Source organism: Diabrotica virgifera, chromosome 2 (genome assembly GCF_917563875.1).
Source record: "Diabrotica virgifera virgifera chromosome 2, PGI_DIABVI_V3a".
Lineage (NCBI taxonomy): Eukaryota > Metazoa > Arthropoda > Insecta > Coleoptera > Chrysomelidae > Diabrotica > Diabrotica virgifera.
Window position 1 is genome coordinate 126836606 of NC_065444.1, and position 26170 is coordinate 126862775.

Genomic DNA, 26170 nt, shown 5'->3' on the forward strand with positions numbered 1-26170 from the left:
ACTATCTACTTCTTTTTTCCAGTAATTCTAGCATGCGTAGTTCTTAGAATAGTTTTGTATTATAGATAGTTTAGATTTAAGTAATTAAAATATTTCTTACTAATTGAAGGTTGGTCAAGATTCTGGTACCAAAAGTCTATATTATGTTAAATCTGTTAATACAAAGAGTTGATTATATTAAGCTATTTCTATTAACCAGTAATACAATAACATTGCACAAAAATGCGTCATAACGAGCTTCAGCTTTTGATGTAACCCACACTGTTTATTTTTTTTTTCATAGGAGGAAAGTTTGGACATAATCGGGCAATACAAACCTGAAATTTTTTGTTAAAGGTAAACAATGTATAACTTATTTATTTTTATTTAGTTTTAACTTTTTAATAATCTCGTTTATTTATCTTTTGCTTTGAATTAAAGAACTTTCTTGTATCTTTATATCTCTTGCTTCAACTATTAAAAAACTTTTTTATTTCTGTAGTTTTCTTTTGGTTGCATTTGTGCACTTCGATATCCACTGAACAAATTCTTTGGATATTTTTATGTAGCAAGGGATGTTTAAATGTATTCATAGTAGAGAATCCGATATAAGGCCGACCTACACCGCTCTGTTTAATGGATAAAAATTATTTGATATGTAGTTTAGTATATTAAAAGTTATAATAAAAAAATATGAAAATTTTTTTAAGAAATGCTTTTTTTTTAGTTATGAGTGACTAAAATTAAAAATTTTAAAAAATCAACTAAAAGGTAAAATATAAAAAACTGTTAGACAAACTAGGTATACAAAAATCTCACACATTCGTTAAAAAATTGAAAAAATCTAACACATTTGTTAAAGAAAAGCGTGGGGCGCGAAAAGTAAAAAAGTATCTATCCTCAAACCGTTTATTCGATCAAGAAGCGCCCCACACGCTTTTCTTTAACGAATGTGTTAGATTTTTTCAATTTTTTAACGAATGTGTGAGATCTTTGTATACACATAGTTTCAAAAGTTATGCATCACCCCTCGTATTCACGATGTTTACGCTTTTATAAACCCGTATCTTTATCACATATTTAATGGGTCTTTTTTTATAAAAAATATACCATTTTTGGTTTTTTATTTTATTTGATTACCCATTTAATTGACCTGGTTTTGCCAAGGTGTAAACATTTGAAAAATTTATTTTGGTGAAATTTTTGAAAACGCGATTAAAAATGAATTGTACTTTAATTTCTGAGTTTGACCGTATAAGAATTATCGAGTTAGTTGAAGAAGGCCATTCACAGCGGTTCGTGGAGGAAAGAGTCGGTGTTTCTCAGAGTGATGTCTCACGGATATGAAATAGGTTTCTGGAAACAAACTCGATACGGAATAGAGCTCGGTCTGGTAGACCCCGAGTTACCAATGATCGACAGAATAGATATATCAGAATTTCCATCCGTAGAAATTCTTCTGTCTGTACCAGCCCTCCAAAGAGAATTCAGGCATGCTACAGGAGTCAGAGTATCGTTGGCTGCAGTAAGAAGAAGAATTTTAAACTCAGGTTTGAGGAGTCGTCGACCAATAAGAGTTCCTCAGCTACAACCTAGACGTGTTTTGGACCGCCTCCAGTGGGCTCAAGAACACACAGAGCTCCCCCAACTGTTTTGGAATTTTGTGCTTTTTTCAGACGAGACCAGAATCTGTTTAAATAGTGATAACCGGCGAATTTGTGTGTGGCTAGTTGTGCAGCTCTTGTTGGCTCTCGCCACACACAAATTCGCCGGTTATCACTATTTAAACAGATTCTGGTCTCGTCTGAAAAAAGCACAAAATTCCAAAACAGTTGGGGGAGCTCTGTGTGTTCTTGAGCCCACTGGAGGCGGTCCAAAACACGTCTAGGTTGTAGCTGAGGAACTCTTATTGGTCGACGACTCCTCAAACCTGAGTTTAAAATTCTTCTTCTTACTGCAGCCAACGATACTCTGACTCCTGTAGCATGCCTGAATTCTCTTTGGAGGGCTGGTACAGACATAGAAGAATTTCTACGGATGGAAATTCTGATATATCTATTCTGTCGATCATTGGTAACTCGGGGTCTACCAGACCGAGCTCTATTCCGTATCGAGTTTGTTTCCAGAAACCTATTTCATATCCGTGAGACATCACTCTGAGAAACACCGACTCTTTCCTCCACGAACCGCTGTGAATGGCCTTCTTCAACTAAATCGATAATTCTTATACGGTCCAACTCAGAAATTAAAGTACAATTCATTTTTAATCACGTTTTCAAAAATTTCACCAGAATAATTTTTCAAATGTTTACAAAACTTGGCAAAACCATGTCAATTAAATGGGTAATCAAATAAAATAAAAAACCAAAAATGGTATATTTTTTATAAAAAAAGGCCCATTAAATGTGTGATAAAGATACGGATTTATAAAAGCGTAAACATCGTGAATACGAGGGGTGATGCATAACTTTTGAAACTATGTGTATTTAGTCTGTCGAACAGTTTTTTATTTTTTTTATTTTTTTATTTTTTACTTTTTAGTTGATTTTTTTTTAATTCTTAATTTTAGTCACTCGTACACAACTAAAGAAAAAAGTCTCTTAAAATTTTTTTTCATATTTTTTTATTTTTTACTTTTTAGTCTTACATTTTTCAAACATGAAAATATATCGTCATGTTTAAAAAAGGATGAATATGATAGACATATTTTTTGCATTTATTTCAACATTTGATACATACATTGTACATTTTCTGTAATTTCTTCATTAATTTCTTAAAAAATCAAAATCATTATTTATACCTATTACAGTTTTCGCAGTCTTTCCATCTCTTCTAATGCGTTAGTATTGCACGGTGTAAACCCTGTTAATTTCCACTCCATCCATTAAGGGTTCGTAACAAACTTTGAATTAATACGCAAAAACGAATTATAATGTTAATTGCAGCACGAAACATCTCTACCGTTGGTTTTTCTAGACTACGTTAAAAACACGATTTTTTTTTAATTCGAGTTTTAGTTGAAGTTTTGTTTCGTATCGTACTGAAATTTGACGCGGATAAGCGCCGATGTTAATATAAACAAAGATATATGAGCGTTCAAAATCGTCACCGCTTAGGATGTTTATAAACATGATATACAAACACGAAAAGTAGTCGGAATCGGCAAAAAAATTGAAACTTTATTATTTATTTATGAAGCATAACGTAAACAATTAACGTAAAAAGTGAAATTATGTATAGTTCATATAATTAGCTACAATCTGTAAAAGTTTTAAGTTTTTACATTGTAAAAAACAAGATAATTGAAGCATTTTCCATTAAAATCGTTTTTTTTTTATTAAACAATTAATAAACATAAAAAAAATTTATTGACTATTCGTGTATTGTTCCCGCGAATGCATATATCTGCAAATTTTCATTGATTTGCATTGAAGAAAAGGCAATCAAATTAACGTCTAAAGATTTGACACAAACGATTGAACTAAAGAAAAGCGTTTAAAAAAACAAGTCGTGTCCGATATAATTTTGTCCTGACCATAATTAATTAATAATTAAAAAGTGACTTTTTTATACATTTAAAAAACATTTTTTCGGCCCGGGAAGATGTTATTTTAGATTTTTTGAGTCATTCTAAATAAAAAATTTAAATAAAAAAAGACAAAAATTAAAACAAACGACACCACTACGGCCAATATACCAACACTAGGGGAATCAGGCAGGGTGACAGCCTCAGTCCATTTCTATTCAATATGCTGATGGATGAAATAATAGAAGATGTAGAATCGCTACAACTAGGATACAGACTCGGTCACAGTAGAATCAGTATAGTAATGATGCAGCCCTGATTGCATAGGATGAGGATGACCTACAAAGACAACTTTATAGATTCTAACAAGCATGTCGACGACTGAACATGAACATATCCACGCAGAAATCAAAATGCATTACCATTGCGAAACATTGCGAAATTAGATGCAATGTAGATGTAGATTTATCAAGTTATCATGACCCAGTCAGAGACCTAAGAGGACAAATAAACAAGGCCGCTGTTTTGTCCGGATATTTGAGAGATGTGGTCTGGAATAATCCATATATGAGAATGGACAGCAAAGTTAGAATTTATAAAACTTGTATCAGACCTGTTGTGACCTATAGTATTGAATCAAGAGGACACCAAGAAGGAAAACCAGCTGGCAAGCATCCACCGGGGAGACCACCAAAAAGATGGAGAGATAGCTGGCAGTCTACCTCTCAAGAAAAACTTCAACGTCGGAATTAACAGATCGACAGATCTACAAGTATAAGAAGAAGTAGATTCTAAACAAGAAAGATATCTTGTCATTTTTCGCACAAGTTGGTAGTTTTCGAGTTATAGGCGATTTAGAATTTGAAAAATGCGAAAATACGCATCTTCGAGCAGGCTTAAAAACTGATATGTAAATTATTATTTTAGAGGTTGGCAAGTGCGTAAATTGAAAGCATTCATTTTCAAGATTCTGAAGAGTAATCCCGTCTAATTTAAATTTAGACCATTGTTTTTAATTGTTAATTATGGCGTCCATCCGATTTTTATGCGGGTGCGGGGTGCACCCGCATTTCAACAATCTGCTATTTTGGTCCGAAAGCCTCAAAAATGCGTATTTTCGCATTTTTCAGATTTTAAATCGCTTATAACTCGAAAACTATTAACTTTTGAGATAAATGACACGATACCTTTCTTGTTGTTTAGAATGGCCCAAAGAACCTAAAAAATGTTTTTCGCAGCAAAAAAGATGATCTTTTGAATTTTTTTAAATAAATGTTTAAACAATTTCTGTCCAAATATTTCGCCAGACACCCTTCAGATTTGTTTAAAGGGGACATTTTTGAATAGAAATCCGCAAAAAAACCGAATCAGAAATTTTTTCAAACGGGAGCAGCCTCACAACTTGGACAATCAGCAGTTAAGCACAATAAAACATGTATTCACTATCTTCGCGAACCTTTTGCGCTCCAATTGCTCCACATAGTGGGTACGTTCGCGCTTCTGGAGCATGCAACAGTGCGCGCTCCTCCTCAGCGCTCCAATCGGTGGCGGTTTATATGTAGAGGAGCCCATGCCGTATCTGTTGGAGCAGTTGTAGGAGCGCGGAGCGCGAGAAGTTCTCGAGCATGAATGGATAGGCATGATCATACCTGTAGAGGTAGTAATGCGTTACGCTGTTGCTCCCCTTTTCAATATATCTCCCTACTTACATTGGTTTGGTTAGTTGTTAGTGTTGTAACATGCCCCAAAAGAGGGTGACATTTGTATAACATGAAAAGGGGAATAGAATTTGACGTGATGTTGATATGTCATATAAGGGGATGTTACACAATGAAGAACATGTCCACGGTAATCTCAAGTCTCAGAGATCTAGGGGTGTGGATTTTTAAGGGGTTATGAGTATCCTCTTATTAGCTTAGAAAAATAAAAAAATAGAAAAATCAAAATAAGGATGTCAAAAAAAATAAAATATTTTTTAGAGAGAAGGAAAAGAGAAATAATAAGATTGTATTTAGCAAATTGAACATTATTTATTTAGACAAAAAAAAAATGAATTTACGAATCTGTGATTTCACGGTGTTACAAATTGAGATCGAGATTACCAAACAAAAAAAATTAAAGAAAAGTTCTACATAACAAAAAATTATACCTTGTACAATCATTGTCCTGTTTTTTTTTGGTAGTTGTTGAGTCCAAGGCGCGATTTCACTTCACTAAAGTCACTTTATACAGCAACAGTACATAATTGATGAAACCATAGTTCATAGAAAAATCTTTATAGAAAAATTCAGCATTGTATGCATTCTGCATTCTCAAAAACAAATTAGTTCTACTCGAACAAAAATATTAAAAGTGATTTGTTTTATAGTTCATTAAACGGAATCAAAAAATATTAGAATGGGAGCAAACTTCATGCTTTAACTAGGGTGTTGAATCTAGCAACACAAAACGAAAACTTCTTCTGCATAATTCCTGGATCTGACTGCATGTAAAAAAACTGATACCAAAAGTGGTAAACAATATCGACAATAGCCTAACAACAGCTAAAATTGCCTGAGTTCACGTACTCTGTCCGCCATGTGTGCCGAGCTGAGCCAAACTCTCAGATCTTTAGCCAGCCGGCCGGAGAAACTTGTAACTACATTTTAACTACACTGGAAACTAACAGCAACTCAAAACTAAACTTCACTTGATGACGGCCCTAATAGAACTTAACTTGATGACGGACCCAACAGAACTTAACTTGATGACGGCCCTAACAGAACTTAACTTGATGACGGACCTAACAGAACTCACTAACTCGATCTCCCCAAACTCCAATCTTCTAAAATTCAACGCCCTCTATAGAAATCATTCAATCTTTCCCATCAAGAACTCAACAACCAATTACCGATTCAAAACATTCAATTAATCAAATCCTAACCAATAAGAAGTTGCAAATTACGCACTAGGTTAATCCCTTTGGCGTATACCAAAACAGCTCGACCAATCACCAAAAAAAAATAAACAAGCAGATCTCAATACTTCGCACTGCCCACTTTTCCCATCAGTTTTGCTTACTCAGAAAAAAGACACCTGCGACTCGCTGGACACTCACATAGCCTTATCGTTATAAGATAAACACTTAAAGGCACTTAAAATCAACATTCCATCTCAAGTGGATAGAATTCTGTCTCAAAAAAACATTAAACTCTTTTGATATTTAGCCGAAAACAAACAAATGCTCTACCAAATAAAGAATTATGACCAAAATTCCTTTGACGGTAAAAGATAAAGTATATTGTCCTTTTCATGATCATTTTTCAGTGCGTAACAAATGATAGGAAAAAGGGTAAGTCCGTGATAATACACATTTATGACATTTATTCTAACATTACATTTTAGTTAAATCTGACAGTTGTCACATTTTATTTTCAATTTGGAATAAAAACAAATCAAATGTGTCTCTTGCATTTATAAAATGGTATTTTCTTTGATTTGTATAGTCTTATAAATTATACAGATTATATTTGTAATATTATTATCTAATTAAAAAAATTTTTTTTTATATTATGGCGCCATCTATCGACATCCAGAATAACTAGAATAAATGTTATAAATGTCACCGACGAAATGTAATCACCGACGTGCCTTTTTTTCTGTCACATACAATTTAATGCGTTAGAAAGAAATCGAAAAACTGTGACGCACTGAAAGATGATCATGAGAAAAAGAGTACACAACAAGGTCCCTCGGATCAAAATAGCTATGATATTCACGCTAGAATCCGAGAACGCAAAATTGATCCAACATTGTGAGAAAACGAATTACGTAATACTCTTAAACACCACACATGAATAACGGACTGAGTATAGAGGGTGGAACAAAAAATAATACTAGGGGCGTACTTACGGTCTTAACACAAAAAAATTAAGGGATCATATATCGATGACCTTCGTACCGTTACAGTGTTAGATTCCTGAAGGAATCTTTGACAATCCATTGTCTGGTGCTTGGCTACATTCTGGTTTCGAATCTTGTGATTTCTAATTTTATTATAATATTTAGTCGTTAATTTGTGGTCTTGTTTATTTGTTGTGATTTGTCCTGTATTATTATTCAAGGATTTAAATCTAGACATCTATCATTTGTATAATTTAACATAGTAATTACTGCATACATTTGCTTTCATGCTATAATATAGAAACATTCGTGTAATTGTGTTTTATATAGTATCTTTTTTATGTTTCAGGTGGCTCTCACTGCCGCAGGCAAACTGCGAAGAGAGCCTTGCGCAAAGTGCGGTCTACCAGTATTCATAGCTGAGCGCCTAAACGTAGGAAAATCACTGTTTCATCGTACTTGTTTCCGTTGTGCACGTTGTAATAGCCAATTAACCCTAGCCAACTATTACGAAACTGAAAACTCTGAATTCTGCTGCGAAATCTGCCCTGATGAAGAAAAACTAGCCACCAAAACGTCTGCACAAAAAGCTGTCCTTCAGCGATCGATGAGTGATGAAGAAAAAACGGCTAGCCTAAAGAATTTTACTGATGGGCCAGATGAATTTAGTGCGGTATTCGAATCTGCATTAGAAAACGCTGACATAGAAAAAATACAGACGCTAGGTAGAGAGTTTAACTCGGTAAGATCAGATTTCTTTAAGAGTCAGATTAAGGCTAGCGAATCTAGTGATTCCGGTACGGACGATAAAGACCAAGAACCTCCCGATTTGCCCAAAAGTTTACCCCCTGCTAAAGATATCGGTGATTCGGTAATTAGTGCACAAATAGATACCATAAACAGGACTCAAAATAGTAAAGTCGATTCTGTCAATAGCACACAAGATGACAGTGGTTTTCCTAAAAAAGACATTGTACATAGTGGCTTAAAAGATACTTTAAGTTTTGATCAAGAATCTCAAAATGTTGTTACCAAAGATGAATCTTTTGAGGATTCTTCTCTAGTTAAGACTCGTAGACGATTGTTTGAAAATGACGTTACTGATATTAAGGCTGATGTAAATAGAAAAACAGTGCCTCTATCAACTTTTACATCCATTCCAAGTAGTATTAATAAGAGTATAGATATTAGTGATATTAATGAAGATACCCCGCATAGCTCACATACACCGAAAAAGACTAACATGTGGCAACCTGTAAGTGCAAGATATTCCCCCAAAAAGGAAATTATTAGCTCAATAAATATGGAACTAAACAAAAATAAGTTATTTAATAACCAGAAACAAGATGTGATAGCTCATTCCGTAAATAGGAAATCCATGGAAGAAGATACTGTAGATGAAAATAAAGATATTAGCATCGTATCAATAAATTCTTCGACCGACCAGAATAAGTCTGCTATAGAAATCAGTTCTAATGCATTATCTAATACGAATACAACTGATTCTTTAGAAGACAGTAAGTCAATTATAGAAATTAGCTCTAGTGTTACATCGATTAAAGATACAACTGAACCTTCTTTAGATGAAGACAGGTCAAATCAAGCAGTCACTTCTAGTATAATAACATTGGATGATAGTTCAGATAAATATAAATCGTCTGAAATTACCTCTAGCGAAATAATCGATGAATCATTGAAGTCAATTAACGAAAGTATTGACATTCTAAAAGATTTAGAAAATAGCTCTGAAGTATATAAAACAGCAGTTGAGTCAGACAAATTTAATTTGGATACTACTACTGACGATTCCTTCAAATTAAATAGTTTAACTGTGGAGAGTATTGACGATATCTCTACTAGTGAAACATCAAATATAGATCGTTTCGTATCTATTGAAAACCATAGTAATTTAGCAGAAACTAAAGATGATTCTATAAATGAAAATAGTGATGGAATTGTCGAAGCTGTAAACGACAACATTAAAGAAAAGAAATCACAGGAGATAGTACAAGCAATTAACACAGAAATTAATTTAAATGAGATAAATTCTTCAAACGAAATAGTTGAGACAGCACAAGCAATTAACAAAGAAATTAAATTAAATGAGGTAAATTCTTCAAACGAAATAGTTGAGACTGTTAACTATAACGTAAATAATTCTAGTGATGCGCTTTCAAAATCAAGTGAAGTTGTAGAAAATACTAAATCGAAATCCAAAAACACTCTCCTTAAAATGGAAAGTTATCCTGAAGATCTTAATCCATTCGATGATGAACCACCTACTCCCAATGATTCCCTAAATCCATTCGGAAGTGAAGATGAAGAGGAAGAAGTTTCAGCGTCTATAAAACCCATGCCAAGTCCTAGATTTAAGAAGAAAGTCCTAGATGCTTCCGATGTGAGAAAAATGATGGAGTCTCCCATGAAAGATGTTGATATAGTGCGAATTAGTGTTAATCCTTTTGAAGAGAATGATACTGAAAAACCTGTTCCTGCAAGAAGAAGGAAGAAAATTAGTGTTCCTAAGATAAGCTTCAACCCATTTTCCAGCGATGATGATGATAATGAAACCGAAGAAGTTTCTATTCGACCCGTTCCTGCACATAGGCAACCAAGGTAATTCATTTCATATTTTTTTATTACAAATGTTGTTTCTACTTTTGTTTTATAATTATTTAAAAATTACTATGGTCGAATTCAAACAATTAGGCTTGCACGCCATAGATGTAAAGACATCATAACTCACTGGTACATACTTGACGGCAAACAAATTCAACACATTTTTCCTCATGTATTAGTTTTTTCGCTACGCTTTCGTCAAGTTTGGCAGGAAAGCGCTGTTGCCAAATAAGAAGCATGGATATATGAATTTACCACAGCAAATACCGGCTATACTGTTACTCTTAGCTTGGTTATTAGTGCACCCTATTTAACCCACAGCTGAATCTTATGTTTGTGCGTCACAGTGTTGCCATACTGTTTTCTTTATTTCTTTCATAATTTCAATCAATGTTAAATGTACCTACAAGAATAATAGAATAATTTTATAAGAACGTTCACTTCTCCTCATTATACCAGGTAGAATGACAAATGAGGTGTCAAATGAAAGCTTATAATCCAAGGATGGTACTAAAGGTGAGAAATTAGATTTATAACAATTTTAAGGTAACTTTGATTTAAAATGCCTCTTTTGAGCTTTTTGTATTAAAAAACTTTACTTTATTGGTGTTTCAAAACTCTTTTTTAATTTATTATAATCATTCATCTGTTTGATTTATCTACTTTTTTATAACGATTTAAATTAACTTCGATTTAAAAACATTTTTACAGTTTATCTTCATTTACCTCTTTTATCCAGTTAATCTTCTTTTTTATAACAATTTTAAGGTAACTTTGATTTAAAATGCCTCTTTTGAGCTTTTTGTATTAAAAAAACTTTATTTTATTGGTGTTTCAAATCTATTTTTTAATTTATTATAATTATTTATCTACTTTTTTTATAATTAACATCCCTCTTTTGAGCTGTTTGTAAAAAACAAGTACATAATTGGACAACTAAGTCCAAGGTTTTCACCCAAAGTAATCGAAAGTAGAACTGGAAATCGATATTTGAACCCTTCCTGTAACTTTGTGTCGATTTATATACGATTTTACTAATACATATTGTGAGTCATATTTACTAAACTGTGGGTCATAATTGTTTAAACATCAATTCGAAATTAAAGATTCAAACTCGACTTTTCAATACGCTTCGATTGATGTGTTACATGTATTTCTGCGACTATAATATAGCACTTCCGGTTAGAACCTTTTAACCGGAAATGATATAAAAACCAAAATTCTACATTTGTTCTCATCTTGGTAAGGCACGTCGAATGATATATCGCTTATACTATTTCGGTGACTTTAAAACAGTACTTACGGTTGCAAATCTAAAACCGGAAGTCCGATGTCAAATTTCTCATCTTTAGTCATTCTACCTGGTATAGTGACGGAGGAATTATATTCGCGGTCGGACGGACAGACGGACACGCAGCTTATGTCAAACTTCTCACCTTAAGTACCATTATTGGATTATAAGCTTTCATTTGATACCTCATTTGTTGTTCTACCTGGTATAGTGGCGAAGAAATTATATTCGCTGTCGGACGGACAAGTCATACAGCCTATGTCAAACTTCTCACCTTTAGTACCACTCCTGGATTATAAGCTTTCATTTGACACCTCATTTGTTGTTCTACCTGGTATAGTGACGAAGGAATTATATTCGCTGTCGGACGGACAGACGGACACACAGCCTATGTCAAACTTCTAACCTTTAGTACCATCCTTGGATTATAAGCTTTCATTTGACACCTCATTTGTTGTTCTACCTGGTATAGTGACGAAGGAATTATATTCGCGGTCGGACGGACAGATAGTCTACGTTAAATTTCTCACCTTTAGAACCATCCTTGGATTATAAGCTTTCATTTGACACCTCATTTGTCATTCTACCTTGTATAATGACGGAGGAGTTGAGTTCACGGACAGACAGACAGACGGACGGACGGACAGACGGACGTGGATAATTCAACGTTTTCACATTTTTTCAAAATTGGTGAAAACAACAACATAATAAACTTTACACTAGATATTAGTAACACTCTTTGTCTTTAAGAGTGTGAAACAAAGATAACTAACTATATGTACTACAAGTGTCAATAGAAGTGAAGTTGGTTAAAATACAAACTATCCTATGAAACTGTCTACACATTAAATTCTGTTACTTTTAATTTCTCGATTTGATTTTGATTCAAATTGTTTGATATTTTTAATGTATTAAAACAATATATCTGTGTCTATTTCGTCTTCCCTTGAAAACAATATTTTGACATTATATTTAACCTCCAATATTATGACAAATGTCAGTTACAATTTCCAAATCTCCTCAAATGTAATTAATAATAACGTCATATACATAAACTCACTAATTCTAGCCAATGAAATGCCGTAATGAAATGATGTAATAGGAATGGCATGTCAAAAAAATCGGATTATTCCCTATATATTTTTTGAAATTTAGAATATGGCAACAGGGGGAAAATTACGTGCATTCCTTATTGTTTGACTTTTCCTATATCTACATTCATCGTTTCCCTTGATATAATTATACATTCTGAATGTGTAAAATTGAGTGTTGAGGATTACTATATACTCAGCATAAAGAATTATTAGTTTATGTGAATTATTCTATTATTATACAGGGTATAACAAAAAGGTAGGTCATAAATTAAATCAGATATAGGGCTTTTCATTCACAGTCATTTGTTTCGAGCTTCTGTCATGTGTCACATAATATCAATATATCTACGACATACGTTATTGGTACATAGAGTTATATATTAGCATAGAGAGAGTGTCATTCAGAGTGAAGTGACGACACCATCTTTTTTATTTGAATTAGTGCTGTTTCACTCTTATGCATAATAAAGCTGCTACAGTTGTCCTCCTCTTCCGTGCCTATATTCACACTGAATGTCATCATAGATTATCGATACAATGTGTTAGAAAGAGATGCAGCAAACCAGTCTATGAGATCTTGTCGTCAGGAAGCGCGGAAGGTAGGCTCCCTCTATGTTAATATATACCTCTATGTATTGGTATATACAATAATACAAACCAAAGACGTATGACGTAGATATAATAATATTATGTGACACATGACAGAAGCTCGAAACAAATGACAATCGATGAAAAGCCCTATTCTGGGACCACAAATAGTTCGATCGAACCTAATCTACCTTAGTACAAATGTGCACATAAAAAAGTTCCAGCCTTTTGAAGTTACAAAATGAAAATTGATTTTTTCCAATATATCGAAAATTATTAGAGATTTTACATTTAAAATGGACATGTGGCATTTTTAAGGCAGAAACATCTTAAAAAAAATAAGTGAAATTGGTGAACCCCATAAAACATTTATATGGAAGTTTTGTTCCCTTCTTAACCCCTTCCGCCCCCCGTCAATATTTGTGTACGTTCAAATTAAATTATTATTGTGGTACCATTAGTTAAACACAATTTTTTTTAACTTTTTTGCATCTTAGTACTTTTTCAATAAGCCAATTTTTATCGAGATTTTTTTAACCTTTTTAAAATCCGCAACATATCTTTAAATGGTTAAGTAAGATAATAGAGACCTGGTAATAATATATCTATTATGAAAATCTTCTTCTTCCTTCTTGTATGTAGGCTTTAAAGCCTGTTTCTTCTTCAATATTAGCCTCCTAAATTATTTAAGTTATCGCACCATCTTTTTCTTGGTCTGTCCACTCCTGTTTCCGTTTTGTCACCCATCCATTTATGTCTTCTACATTGCATGATCTTCTTATGTTTTCGCTTCTCTCCCTATCCAACAGACTTTTCCCTGATATTCGTCGGAGTATTTTCATCTCTGTTGTTTCTAGTCCTGTCGCCAGGGGGGTACAACGGCCTCCTGTATTCAGATGGACTTACCCAAGTTTTTTTTATGTATTTTGACCTGTAGAACATGAATTTTTTGGGTAACAGTTGATCCGGATGTCGATAAGATTGTTATAAACCAAGAAGTTGAGGAATCACATAACAGCGATTTCTTGCAAAAGAAAACATTTTTTTGTATTTTTTGGGCCATTCTAACCAAAAAATGTTCCTACAAATTTTTTCGTAGGATGCATAGTTTTCGAGATAAACGCGGTTGAACTTTCAAAAAATCGAAAAATTGCAATTTTTGAACCCGAATAACTTTTGATTAAAAAATAAAATAGCAATTCTGCTTACCGCATTTGAAAGTTTAAGTCAAATTATATCGCTTTTAATTATTTGTATTGCTAAAAATTTATTATTTTATTGTTAAAACAAAGCTATAAACACCTAGTGCTTGAGTGATGTTTTCAATGATTTCTCATTTAAAATCGAATGAGTAGGTAGAGGAGGTAAAAGTGCAAGCGGGGCTATTTCTACGTAGCATGCATTAAAACGCATTTATTAGGCACGGGAAACACTATGTGTTTATAGCTTTTTTTAACAATCAAAAAATAAATTTTTAGCAATGCAAATATTCAAAACAGATAAAATTTGACTTAAACTTTTAAAGGCGGTAAGCATAATTGCTATTTAATTTTTTAATCAAAAGTTATTCGGGTTCAAAAATTGCAATTTTTCGATTTTTTGAAAGTTCAACCGCGTTTATCTCGAAAACTATGCATCATACGAAAAAATTTGTAGGAACATTTTTTGGTTAGAATGGCCCAAAAAATACAAAAAAATATTTTCTTTTGCAAGAAATCGCTGTTATGAGATTCCTCAACTTCTTGGTTTATAACAATCTTATCGACATCCGGATCAACTGTTACCCAAAAAGTTCATGTTCTACAGGTCAAAATACATAAAAAAAACTTGGGTAAGTCCATCTGAATACAGGAGGCCGTTGTACCCCCCCTGGCGACAGGACTATTCTAGTAGTCGTCTCGTTTTAGATGTGTCAGGTCTTGTCTCCGCCGTGTATGTCAATATAGGTATAATTACTGCTTTATAGATCCTTTCTTTTGTGTTTAGGTGTTTGTTCTTCCAGATTGTTTCCAGATCTCCGTAACTGGTTATATCTATTCCCAGATATCTAAACCTTGCTTCCTGCTTTATTATTTTCCCATCAATTTCGATTTTACTTCGTAGTGGGAATTTAGATGGGGATATAGTGGGGATTGAAGATGTGTGTTAATCTTTGGAGATCGTCTTCTGTCTCGGCGATTATTGCGGCGTTTATTGCGGCGTTGTCTGCATAACATAATATTTGGATTTCTTTGTTCCCCATTCTGTAACCATGACCTTTACGTACTGCTTCTATTATTTCGTCCAATATTATATTAAAGAGCAGTGGGCTTAATGAGTCACCTTGTCTGACTTCGCTTTGTACTGGTATAAACTGCGTTAGTTTTCCATGTATCTTTGCCTGTATTCGATTATGAAGATAGATGTTTTCGATGGTTTGTATAATATTGATTGGTATGTTTCTTCTATACAGTAAATGTAAGACGTCTTCGACTTGGATGCGATCGAAAGCCTTTGTCAGGTCTATAAAACATAGATATGCTGGTTTATTGTACTCAATGGCCTTTTCTATGATTTGTCTCAGTACAAATACGGCGTCTACGCAGGATCTTCCGGATCTGAATCCTTGTTGTTCATCTGATAAAGTTGTTAGTTTATTGATTTTGTTGGTTAGGACTTTTGTGGTTAGCTTAAGTGCGGTGTTCAGTAGATTTATACCTCTATAATTGTTGGGGTCTTCTTTGTCTCCTTTCTTGAACATTGGTATCATTATGCTGTTTCTCCATGTGTCTGGTATCTTGCAATGCAATATTAGTATTTGTATAAGTTTTCCGTCTGGTCCTGGTGACTTTCTGTTTTTGAGTGAATTTATGGCTATCTCTACTTCCTGAAAACTGATTTCTATTTCGTGTCTTAATTCAGGTAGGTTATTGTTTTGATTATTATTACAAGTAGCTTTCCATTCTTTTGCTGGTATGTTATTGTATTCCTTCAATTCTGCCATTTCTTTCCGTTGGTTTCTTATGAATCTCCATATTTGTTGTTGTGTTCCGTAGAAGTCGCTTTCCATCCTTTTTGTAAACTGTTCCCAGTGTTCATTTTTTGTTCCTCTTACCAATTGCTTTGTTTCATTTCGCATTCTTCTATAGGTGTCTCTGGATTCTGGAGTGTTTGATGTTTTATACTTCATGTAGGCCTCTCGCTTCTTTTTACATTTCATGGTGTATTGTTGTTGTTTCTTTTGTTCAATATGACTTTGAGTTTTCCTAGAGCTTCTGTTGCTGCCTCTTCAATGTTGTTTTTAATTTTCTCCCAGCTGGCGTTTATATCTTCGATGTCGTCTATTTGTTTCAGCTGTATCTTCTGTACTAGCCTCCTCGGTGATTTCCTGTATAAAATGTTTTGGTGTTATTTTCATTCTTATTTTTGCTAGGGCTAGTTTGTGTTCACTCCCTGCGTCTGCTGAGTTTAAAGTTCGAATAGCTAGAATCTGTTTTGGGTGGATTTTTCTATTAGTGGCTATAAAGTGAATCATAGATTTGTGCCCCCTGGAGTTTTCAAACGTATATTTATGAAAATCTTGAAGAGAAGTATCCATATTTCACAAATGTGATCTCCGTTGTTCCAAATGTGGAATCGATGGTTCCTCCACATGAAGATGTCCTTACACAGTTACTTTTTTATTTATAATATAATGTAAATATCGCTTAACAGCAAAACCAAAGAATGTTTGTGCAGTAATGTTTGTGTTTTAAACTATTTGATTCTTCCTCCTTCCTGTTCTGGTCAGTTCTTGATGTTTGTGTTCCTGTACTTATATGATGATGATGGCTCTTGTTGAGCCGAAACACGTCCATTTTTATTGATCTTTTTAATAAAAAAACTTTGTGCTACTTCTTCCGAGTTTTTTGTACCTTGTTATTATCGAAATAATATTTTATAATCTTACTTAACCATTTACAAATATTAGGTGGATTTTTCAAATGTTCAAAATATCTCGGTAAAAACTGGCTTGTCGAAAAAGTACTAAGAGACAAAAATGTTTTAAAAATATTGTGTAGCAATATTGTGTAGCAATATTTTTATATAATATTGTTACACAATATTTTATATAATTTAATACTAATGGTACCACAATAATAATTTAATTTCTTCTTCTTCTTCTTTTTATATAGACATTACTCTGTCTGTTTTTCAATGTGCCTCCAGTAAGTTGTCATTCCATCTTTTTCGTGGTCTTCCCACTGATCGTCTTCCTATTGGGGATCGTCTCTTACCGTTCTTACTACTCGATTTGTTGTCATTAGGCTTATGTGGTCGTTCCATTCTACTCTTCTGCTTTTCACCCAGTTATTAATGTTGTCCACCTTGCATCTCCTTCGTATATCTGCACTTCTAGCTCTATCCCACAGCGTCTTACCATCGATTTTTCGCAATGTTTTCATCTCTGCTGTTTCTAGCATTATTTTTGTCCTTTCTGTACCAGGTCGTGTTTCTGCCGCATATGTCATTATTGGTCTGATGACTGTTTTGTAAATTCTGCTTTTCACTTCTTTTCCGATGTTTTTATTTCTCCATATTGTTTCCTTCAGGCAACCTGCGGCTCTGTTTGCTTTATTCACCTGATCTTCCACTTCTGTTTCGAGCATTCCGTAGCTGCATAGTGTGATGCCTAGATATTTAAACTCCATGACTTGTTCTATTATTTGACCCTCCAGCTCTAATTTACACCTTATTAGATCTGTTGTTATAACCATGCATTTAGTCTTTTTTGGGGAAATTAACATGTTAAATTTTCTAGCGGTTATATTAAATTCGTGCAGCATACGTTGTAAATCATCTTCACTTTGAGAGATTAGTATTGCGTCGTCTGCATAGCAGATTATTTTAAGTTGTTTAATAATTTAATTTGAACGTACATAAAGATTTGGGGTGGTGTAAGGGAACAAACCCCCATAAAATTTTTATGGGGTGTACAAATTTCACTATTTTTGTTAAGATACTCCTGTCATAAGAAAGCCACATGTCTTTTCAATATAAAATCTCGATAACAGTTTTCGATATACTTAATGGAAAAAATCGATTTTCATTTTCTAACTTCTTAACTGTAACTTTTTTATGTGCACGTTTGTACTAAGGTAAGTTAGGTTCAATCGAAACAATTCGAAAACTCTTTCATTGTTTGCGCGACTCGGGCGATACTCTGCTACCTATCATTAATCACCAAGTGTACCACTGAAAACTGTACATGATTTACAAACCTAGTTTTCATTAAGAGGATCGCTGGTTTGTTACTGTGACTGTGCGGTGTGTACAATAATAATAATAATAATAATAACCGCAAGGTGCTCACCGACCAAACAGTATCACAAAATAGACCAGATCTCATATTAGTTAACAAATTAACGAGACAACAAACAACTGATGTAGCGATACCTAACAAGAATAATCTATGTATTAAAAATATACTGAAAAGATCGCAGATACACTGAAAGTATGCACAAAGATCTAGAAATTCAAATACGGAGACGATGAAGAATGTAAAGTGCCCAGACAATCCCTATTATTATGTCTACTACTGCAGTCATTCTGAATGAACATCTTTATAAGACCACGCAGAAAGCTATACTACTCTCGACGGTCAGATGTGTACGAAAATTTTTGGGAGATACTCCAGCATACCATTCACCTAGGGCTCAATAGCATGGAAAGAATCCCATCAGAGCTCAATCCTTTTGATACCGTAGGTATTTGGAATGAGTGAATTTTCCCCTTAAGGTACGTATCCACACAAGGGTGATCCGCGCTCGGTGTAGCAGCTCCACATAGTGTATACGTTGGAGATCGCCGATCGCCGCTCGGCGCTCACCCACTTCGATTCAACCTGTTTGCGGTTTATATGTAGGGGAGCGCATGCCGTATCCATTTGAGCAACTACACCGAGCGCGGATCACCTTTGTATGGATACGTACCTAAATGGATACGGCATGCGCTCCCCTACATATAAACCGCAAACCGGTTGAATCGAAGAGGGTGAGCGCCGAGCGTTGATCTCCAACATATTCACCATGTGGAGCTGCTACACCGAGCGCGGATCACCCTTATATGGATACGTACCTTTACAGGGAGTGAGAGCCGTATGGCTAAATCTGGATAATAATTTATTAGCTACTATTGGGGTGGGCTGGAGATTATGACCATGCTTGATTTACCGCTATCTTCTGTATAAATTGTTTGGCTCATGTTTTCAACTTTAGGATCCGTTGTACCGTTGAAATGTTGAATATAGACCAAAATACTACCTCTTCTTCTTTAAGGTCCATCTTCTATCGAAGTTTGGAAATTATCATGGCTATGCGGACCCTGTTGACTGCCGCTCTAAATAGCTCTGCACTACTACATTCGAACCATTTCCGTAAATTCTTAAGCCAGGATGTTCTTCGTCTTCCCACATTTTACTTTTCTTGGATTTTGCATTGCATAATAAGTTGTAATAATGAGTATTTTTGCCCTCTCATTACATGTCCTAAGTACTCAAGTTTTCGCCTTTTGATAGTTAATATTACTTTCGCTTCATTTCCTATCTTTCTAGTTACTTCCACGTTTGACACTCTTTGAATCCATGTTATTCGTAGGATTCTTCTGTAACACCAAAATTCAAATGTGGCCAACTTATTCAGATAGAATTGTTTTAATGTCCACGCTCCCAAACCATAAATAAGAGTAGAGAACACGTGACACCGAAGCATCCTTGGGCGTAGTTCTAACCTTATATCCCGATAGCAAAGAAACTTTTATCGAGGAAAGAATAAACATTTATCGGTTATTCTAACAATTTTAAACATTTACTTCCCTGTGCGTTATACTTTCGATTATTTTCTTCTTACCCTACAATTTTCCATGCCACTTTTTATTTATTTACTAAAACACAATCAGCAAACAAATCTGCTTCTCCACTTAACCGTACCACAATTTTCCACGGAGTACGCGTTTCTCATTACAGATATTACTGAGAAAGCTTCTTCTTATGAAAAATATCCACCGTCTAGCGTTCTTTTAATAATACACTACGGGAAACAGGTAGGTATAGATAGACAAAAGCAAATAACGGTTATTAAGTACAATAAAAACAATAAGTATTTGCAGGAATGGAATTAGGAACGGTGTACATTTTATAGCACTTTTTCAAACGTGTTTGAATTAAACATATTTTGCTGTTTTGTCTTTCTATCATATTCCATTGTAATATTTTCTTTGTTGATTGTGTATCTTCTGTCTATGACCACGTCCCAACCATATCAGTATCTGAATTTTAACAAATCTTACAATATCATCATACGATGCAATACTAATCTCTCAAAGTGAAGATGTTTTACAACGTATGCTGGACCAATTTAATATAACCGCCAGAAAATTTAACATGTTAATTTCCCAAAAAAGACAAAATGCATGGTTATAACAGCAAATCCAATACGATGTAAATTGGAGCTGGAGGGTCAGATAATAGATCAAGTGATGGAGTTTAAAAATCTACGCATCACACGATCTAGCTAGATGGACTAAAACAGAAGTGGAAGATCGAGTGAATAGAGTAAACAGAGCCAGAGGTTGCCTGAAGATGGTTTAGAAGAAGGTTTAATATGGAAAAAAAAATATCGGGAAAGAAATAAATGGCAGAATTTACAAAACAGTCATCAGACCAATAATGACATACATGGCGGAAAAACGACCTGACACACAGAGAACAAAAATAATGTTAAACATAACAGATATGAAAATCCTTATATGAAAAATCGATGGTAAGACACTGTAGGGTAGAGCTGGAAGTAAAGATATACGACGGAGATGCAAGGTGGAGGACATTAAGAATTGGGTAAGAAACAAAAGAGTAGAATGGAACGACCACATAAGCCGAATAACAACAAAAATAGTGGTACAGACGGTGAGAGACGGTTCCCCAATAGGAAGACGATCAGTGAAAAGACCTCAAAAACGATGGAACGACGAAACCCATTGGGAAAGAAATGAAATGCAGAATTTACAAAACAGTCATCAGACCAATAATGGCATACGCGCAGAAACACGACCTGACACAGAGAGGACAAAAATAATGGCATCCATTCGTGGCCAGCCAATCGCCTGATGTCATCAGTTCATCTTGTCTAAGGTCTGCCTCTACTAATCGTCCAACGGTTGTCTTCCATTCTTCCTATGTGTCCTGCCCAGTTCCATTTTAACATGGCAGTCATCTGGATCACATTTGTTACTTTTGATCGTCTTCTTGTCTCTTCATTGGATTTGCGATCACTGAGCTTAATGGTGAGCATTCTCCGTTCCATAGCTCTCTGAGTCACGTGAAGTTTGTGGACTACGCTGTCATTAAAAGCCCATGTTTCAGTTCCATAGTCGGATCCGGCAATATGTACTGATCGAAGGTTTTTGTACCAAATGTATATGTTGTACTTACCAAATACCTTAAAGGCAATCTCTTTTTGGGATAGTTATTATTTCATTGTACAGAATATGCAGCCCGTTTAAGACGACAAAAGGACTACTATAGGGCTGCTCCACATCCCCTACCATGTTCAAAATATTCCTGGAAAAAGCCCTAAAACCATGGGAAAGAAAGTACGAAGGAATGGGTATACCGGTAAGGAACGAATATCTATATACCCTAAGTTTTGCTGACGACCAAATAGTGGTTGCACAAGATAAAGACCTCAGTTTTATGATGAGAAAACAGGAACACGAATATGCAAAGAATGGGATGTAAATAAACCTGAAGAAAACTGAATACCTAACAACGGAGAATACAGAAATAAAACAGCAGGAAATAGACGAAGGTAAAAAAATCAAAAGAACAGACAAGTTCAAGTATTTAGATTGCGTAATATCAAACAAGGGAACAACGGAAGAAGATATAAAAAATAGACTAGGACAAACAAGAGACTGCATACGAAAATTTAACACGGTGCTGTGGGATAAGAACATGGCATAAAAACAAAAAGAAGAATTATATAATACCATGACAAGAATCATATCCTCACTTAGGGTGTAAAAATTGGAGAATTAATAAGAAAACCAAAAACAAAATAAGAGCAACAGAGATGGAATTCCTAAGGAGAAGCTGCAGAGTAACAAGAAGAAATAGAATTTAATAACATAGAGAGTAAGACAAGAATGGGAATTAACTCAGATATATAATAAACTACATCGAACAGAAAAGGTTAACGTGGTACGGACATGTCAGAAGAGCAGACCAAAATCGTTGGACAAATAGAATATCAATGTTGAGCCCGATAAGAAGAAGGAAGAGAGGTAGACCCCGAAGATCTTTCAGAGATGAAGTGGACGAAGCAACGGAACGAAGAAATCTACAGGAAGGGGACTGGCAAAATAGAACGGTTGAGTGAAGGGATACAGTGAACTGTGGAAATCCTTAGTATATATACAGAAATAACAGAAGTGAATCTTAGAAAACACAAGGAAAATTGAAAACGAAGTTAAACTGGAAAACTACTAATTAATATACATAGTACATATGTTAAAGTCAAAGCCCCAATTTCAGGCACTTCTAGGTTTGACTAGGCAATCCTCTGGTCTGACTGACGGTCTTAGTCAAAGCCCGAAATGAATTACAGTTTCGGCTTTTGACTAGTCAAACCTAGGGGAGACTAAGTTGGTCAGGCAAAGGTCGAAATTTAATTTTATGAAATCGGGGTTTGACTAGTCAAACCCCGATCAGCTATTAAAATGTCGTATTTTGTTAGATTAGGTTTAATAGAACGTCATTTTTTAATTTTAATGTTTATTATTTTTATATTGTTATTAAAATAAAAAAAGTTGTATTTATTCTTACATGTTGAGGTATTATGGCAATTAGAGTTGCACAATACGTTAGACCTTTTACCCTTACATAATTTTGAAGAGCATTTCTTATTGCAGTAGCATTTTGCCTGGTCTTCCAAATTTAGAATATTGTGTGCTAATTTCTCTTAGAGATAGCTTAACATCTGGAACATTCTCTAAATTATGAAAATTCTCTTTGCATTCTCTTATTTGATTTCTTGAAAACAGTGTTGTTTTATCTTGTATGATACCCACAATATTTCGAGCATCTCCTTTGCTGGGGATATGTATTGTTAGTTTTTCCTATTGAAATTGGAGGAAATTTTTTTCACTTAATTGTTTCATAGCATTAGCCTGGGCATGAAGACCTTCAATTGCCTTTCCTTTATTTATTTTAATCTTTTCTGTCTGTACACAACGCATGTATGTAACTTTTCTTTGGTTTGACCATATACTTGGTCAAACCAAATTACGTGTAAATAATAACCAAACTCTGTTCGCTCAACTCAGACACATATTGACAGATTCAGAGTGGGAAACGTACAACACAAAATTTCCTACCTCACAATATTAACAGCTCAAATAAAGTTTCATTAAAAAAAGAAGGAGTATTGGAAATATTGGGAGTGTATAGGGTGAGGCAGATAACTGGCCTATTAGAAATATCTCGAGAACTAAAGGCAACAGAATCATGAAAATTTGAATAAAGGGGTTTTGAAGGATGATCTATTAAATGAAAATATTTTCATCTCTTTGCAACTTCCGGTTATACCGGAAGTTGCTTATAACTTCGTTTTTTTAAATAGGTCACCCTGTATATTTTTACATTTTTGGATTCTCCTCAATATCTTCTTTCTTAAAATATGAGGTTTTGTAATATTATACAGTGTATTTTAAGAGATATTTACGTTTTTTTATTAATTTAAATTTTTATTAAATAGTAACACAATTTTTTTTATTTTAATTAATAATATAAGAATAATAAACATTAAAATTAAAAAATAAACTTTTATTAAACCTAATCTAATAAATTACGACATTTCAATAGCTGATCGGGGTTTGACTAGTCAAACCCCGATTTCACAAAATTGAATTTCGACCTTTGCCTGAACAACTTTAGTCTCTCCTAGGTTTGACTAGTCAAAGGCCGAAACTGTAATTTATTTCGGGCTTTGACTAAGACCGTCAGTCAGACCTGAGGATTGCCTAGTCAAACCTAGGAGTGCCTGAAATTCGGGCTTTGACTATAACACATACATTATTTTTACTGAATTTCTCGACGAATCGACTACTAGCGCACCACTCCTACCCTGTCTCTGTAATACCAGCATGTTAGTACATTACCAGCATGTAACTATGGTAGACTTAAGTCGATTTGCTGATACTACTACCGCAAACATTTATATTAAAAAAAACTGAAACGGGAAAAACTTGTCCCTTTCATTGTATGTTGTGTATGTACGTTTGTGGTTAATGAGTTACTTTATCGGTTTAATTTAACAGTCCGTTAACGGTCGGCTAAGTGGAGGCGACTTCCGTAGAGTCGCGAATGTGCCAGTTATGGTCTCAATTTAAAAAAGTGTTTCGAGTGACTCGTGTAATTTATTTTAAAAATAATTTAATAAGTGTTTGATAAACTTCTAGTAATTGTCTAGTTAATTTTTTAACGATAGGTTTAGCGAAATTAGATGATCTAATTTGTCCCGGAATATGTTCCAGTCCGTCTTGCTGTTGTACTAGTGCAGTCACTGAAGGTTTTCACCTTCAATTTTATTGAATCTTCATCAGTATTCATGAAAATTGGTGAGTAGTTAGAGGATACCTCAATAAACAAAAGTGGCATGGTGACAACTTGCGCTTTTAACCTGAGGGTGGATGCCACTCCTTGTCGGGGGTGACAAATTCTAAACAAAATTTGTTATACACTAAGCATCAAAATTAACTTACCACCTTAAAAATGGGACATTTTTGATGGCTCGTATTTCCTAAACCTGCTGTCCGATTTTAGTGATTTTTTTTAGTATATTATAGCTTTATTCTTCAAGAATATCGGTGTAATAATACTTTGCTAAATAGGTAAGTTTCATTGTATACTGGGTGTAACAATGATAGTGTGTTTTTTCCTCAACGTTTGAAACACCCTTGTTTTTTGTTTTTTTGTTTTTTTATTTCCACGGGACAAGCCCAATACAGTTACAATTTTTTACAAATTTTGGAACAATTTAGTATACTAAATATAAGTCATATATAACACATAAAATATAATAGTTAAAATAGTTAAAAGAAATAAATTACATACAGAACAAATTAGAAACAGACTGGTAAAGGTGGACATAACAAAACAATTAAGAGGCAATATTAATTTGTTGCAAGTCGCGTATAAATTGGTTAGGAGTGGAACTAAGTATTTTGATTTGCTAGACGTAACATTCTAGTTATAGGTTCATTGAGGCCATAATTACACCCTGTGGAATATTCTAGAGTATATAAAATATTGAAATTAAAACTCAACTGTGGCCTTAGGTTTTCTTAACCTTTTGCTTTTTGATTCATTCGCTTATGTGGGATAATAAAAAAGTTATGTACTTTAACAACTAGCCATGTTATTCATCAATACAGAGTGTTTCTAAATAAGTGCGACAAACTTTAAGGAGTAATTCTGCATGAAAAAATAATGACCGTTTATTTTATAAACATATGTTCACAAATGCTTCGTTTCCGAGATACGGGATGTTGAATTTTTTCTTACAAACTGACGATTTATTTATTGCTCTAAAACCGGTTGAGATAAGCAAATGAAATTTGGTAGGTTTTAAGAGGTAGTTATTGCGCATTTTTTGACATACAATCAAGAGTTTTATATTCACCATTGGCGTGCATACGGGATGTATCTAAAATGTTTATATCCGTATGCACGCCAATGGTGAATATAAAATTCTTAGTTTTATGTCAAAAAATGCTCAATAACTACCTCTTAAAATCCACCAAATTTCATTTGCACATCTCAATCTGTTTTAGAGCAATAAATAAATCGTCAGTTTGTAAGAAAAAATTCAACATCCCGTATCTCTGCAACAAAGCATTTGCGGACATATGTTTACAAAGCAAAATGAATCAAAAAACAGAATGTTAAGAAAGCCTAAGGCTACAGTTGAGTTTTCATTTAAATATTTTATATACGCTAGAATATTCCACAGAGTGTTCCAAACTTTAAGGAAAAAACACACTATCATTGTTACATCCGGTATACAATGACACTTACCTCTTTAGCAATAATATTATTACATCAATATTCTTGAAGAATAAAGCTATAACAGACTAAAAAAATCACTCAAATCGGACAACAGGTTTAGGAAATACGAG

At 34.1% G+C, this 26170-nt stretch overlaps 1 protein-coding gene across 5 annotated transcripts in view; it reads left to right on the plus strand.

Moving 5' to 3' along the window:
- Window positions 1-26170, plus strand: part of LOC126879616 (MICAL-like protein 1) — a 386924-nt gene that overhangs the window by 322560 nt on the left and 38194 nt on the right. For all 5 annotated transcript variants that reach the window (XR_007696158.1, XM_050642786.1, XM_050642788.1 and 2 more), the window contains one exon: window positions 7737-10003. Coding sequence is in view for 4 of the 5 variants with exons in the window: in XM_050642786.1 (XP_050498743.1) it covers window positions 7737-10003 (2267 nt within the window). In the remaining variant the exon portion in view is untranslated. The remainder of the gene's footprint in view (window positions 1-7736; window positions 10004-26170) is intronic.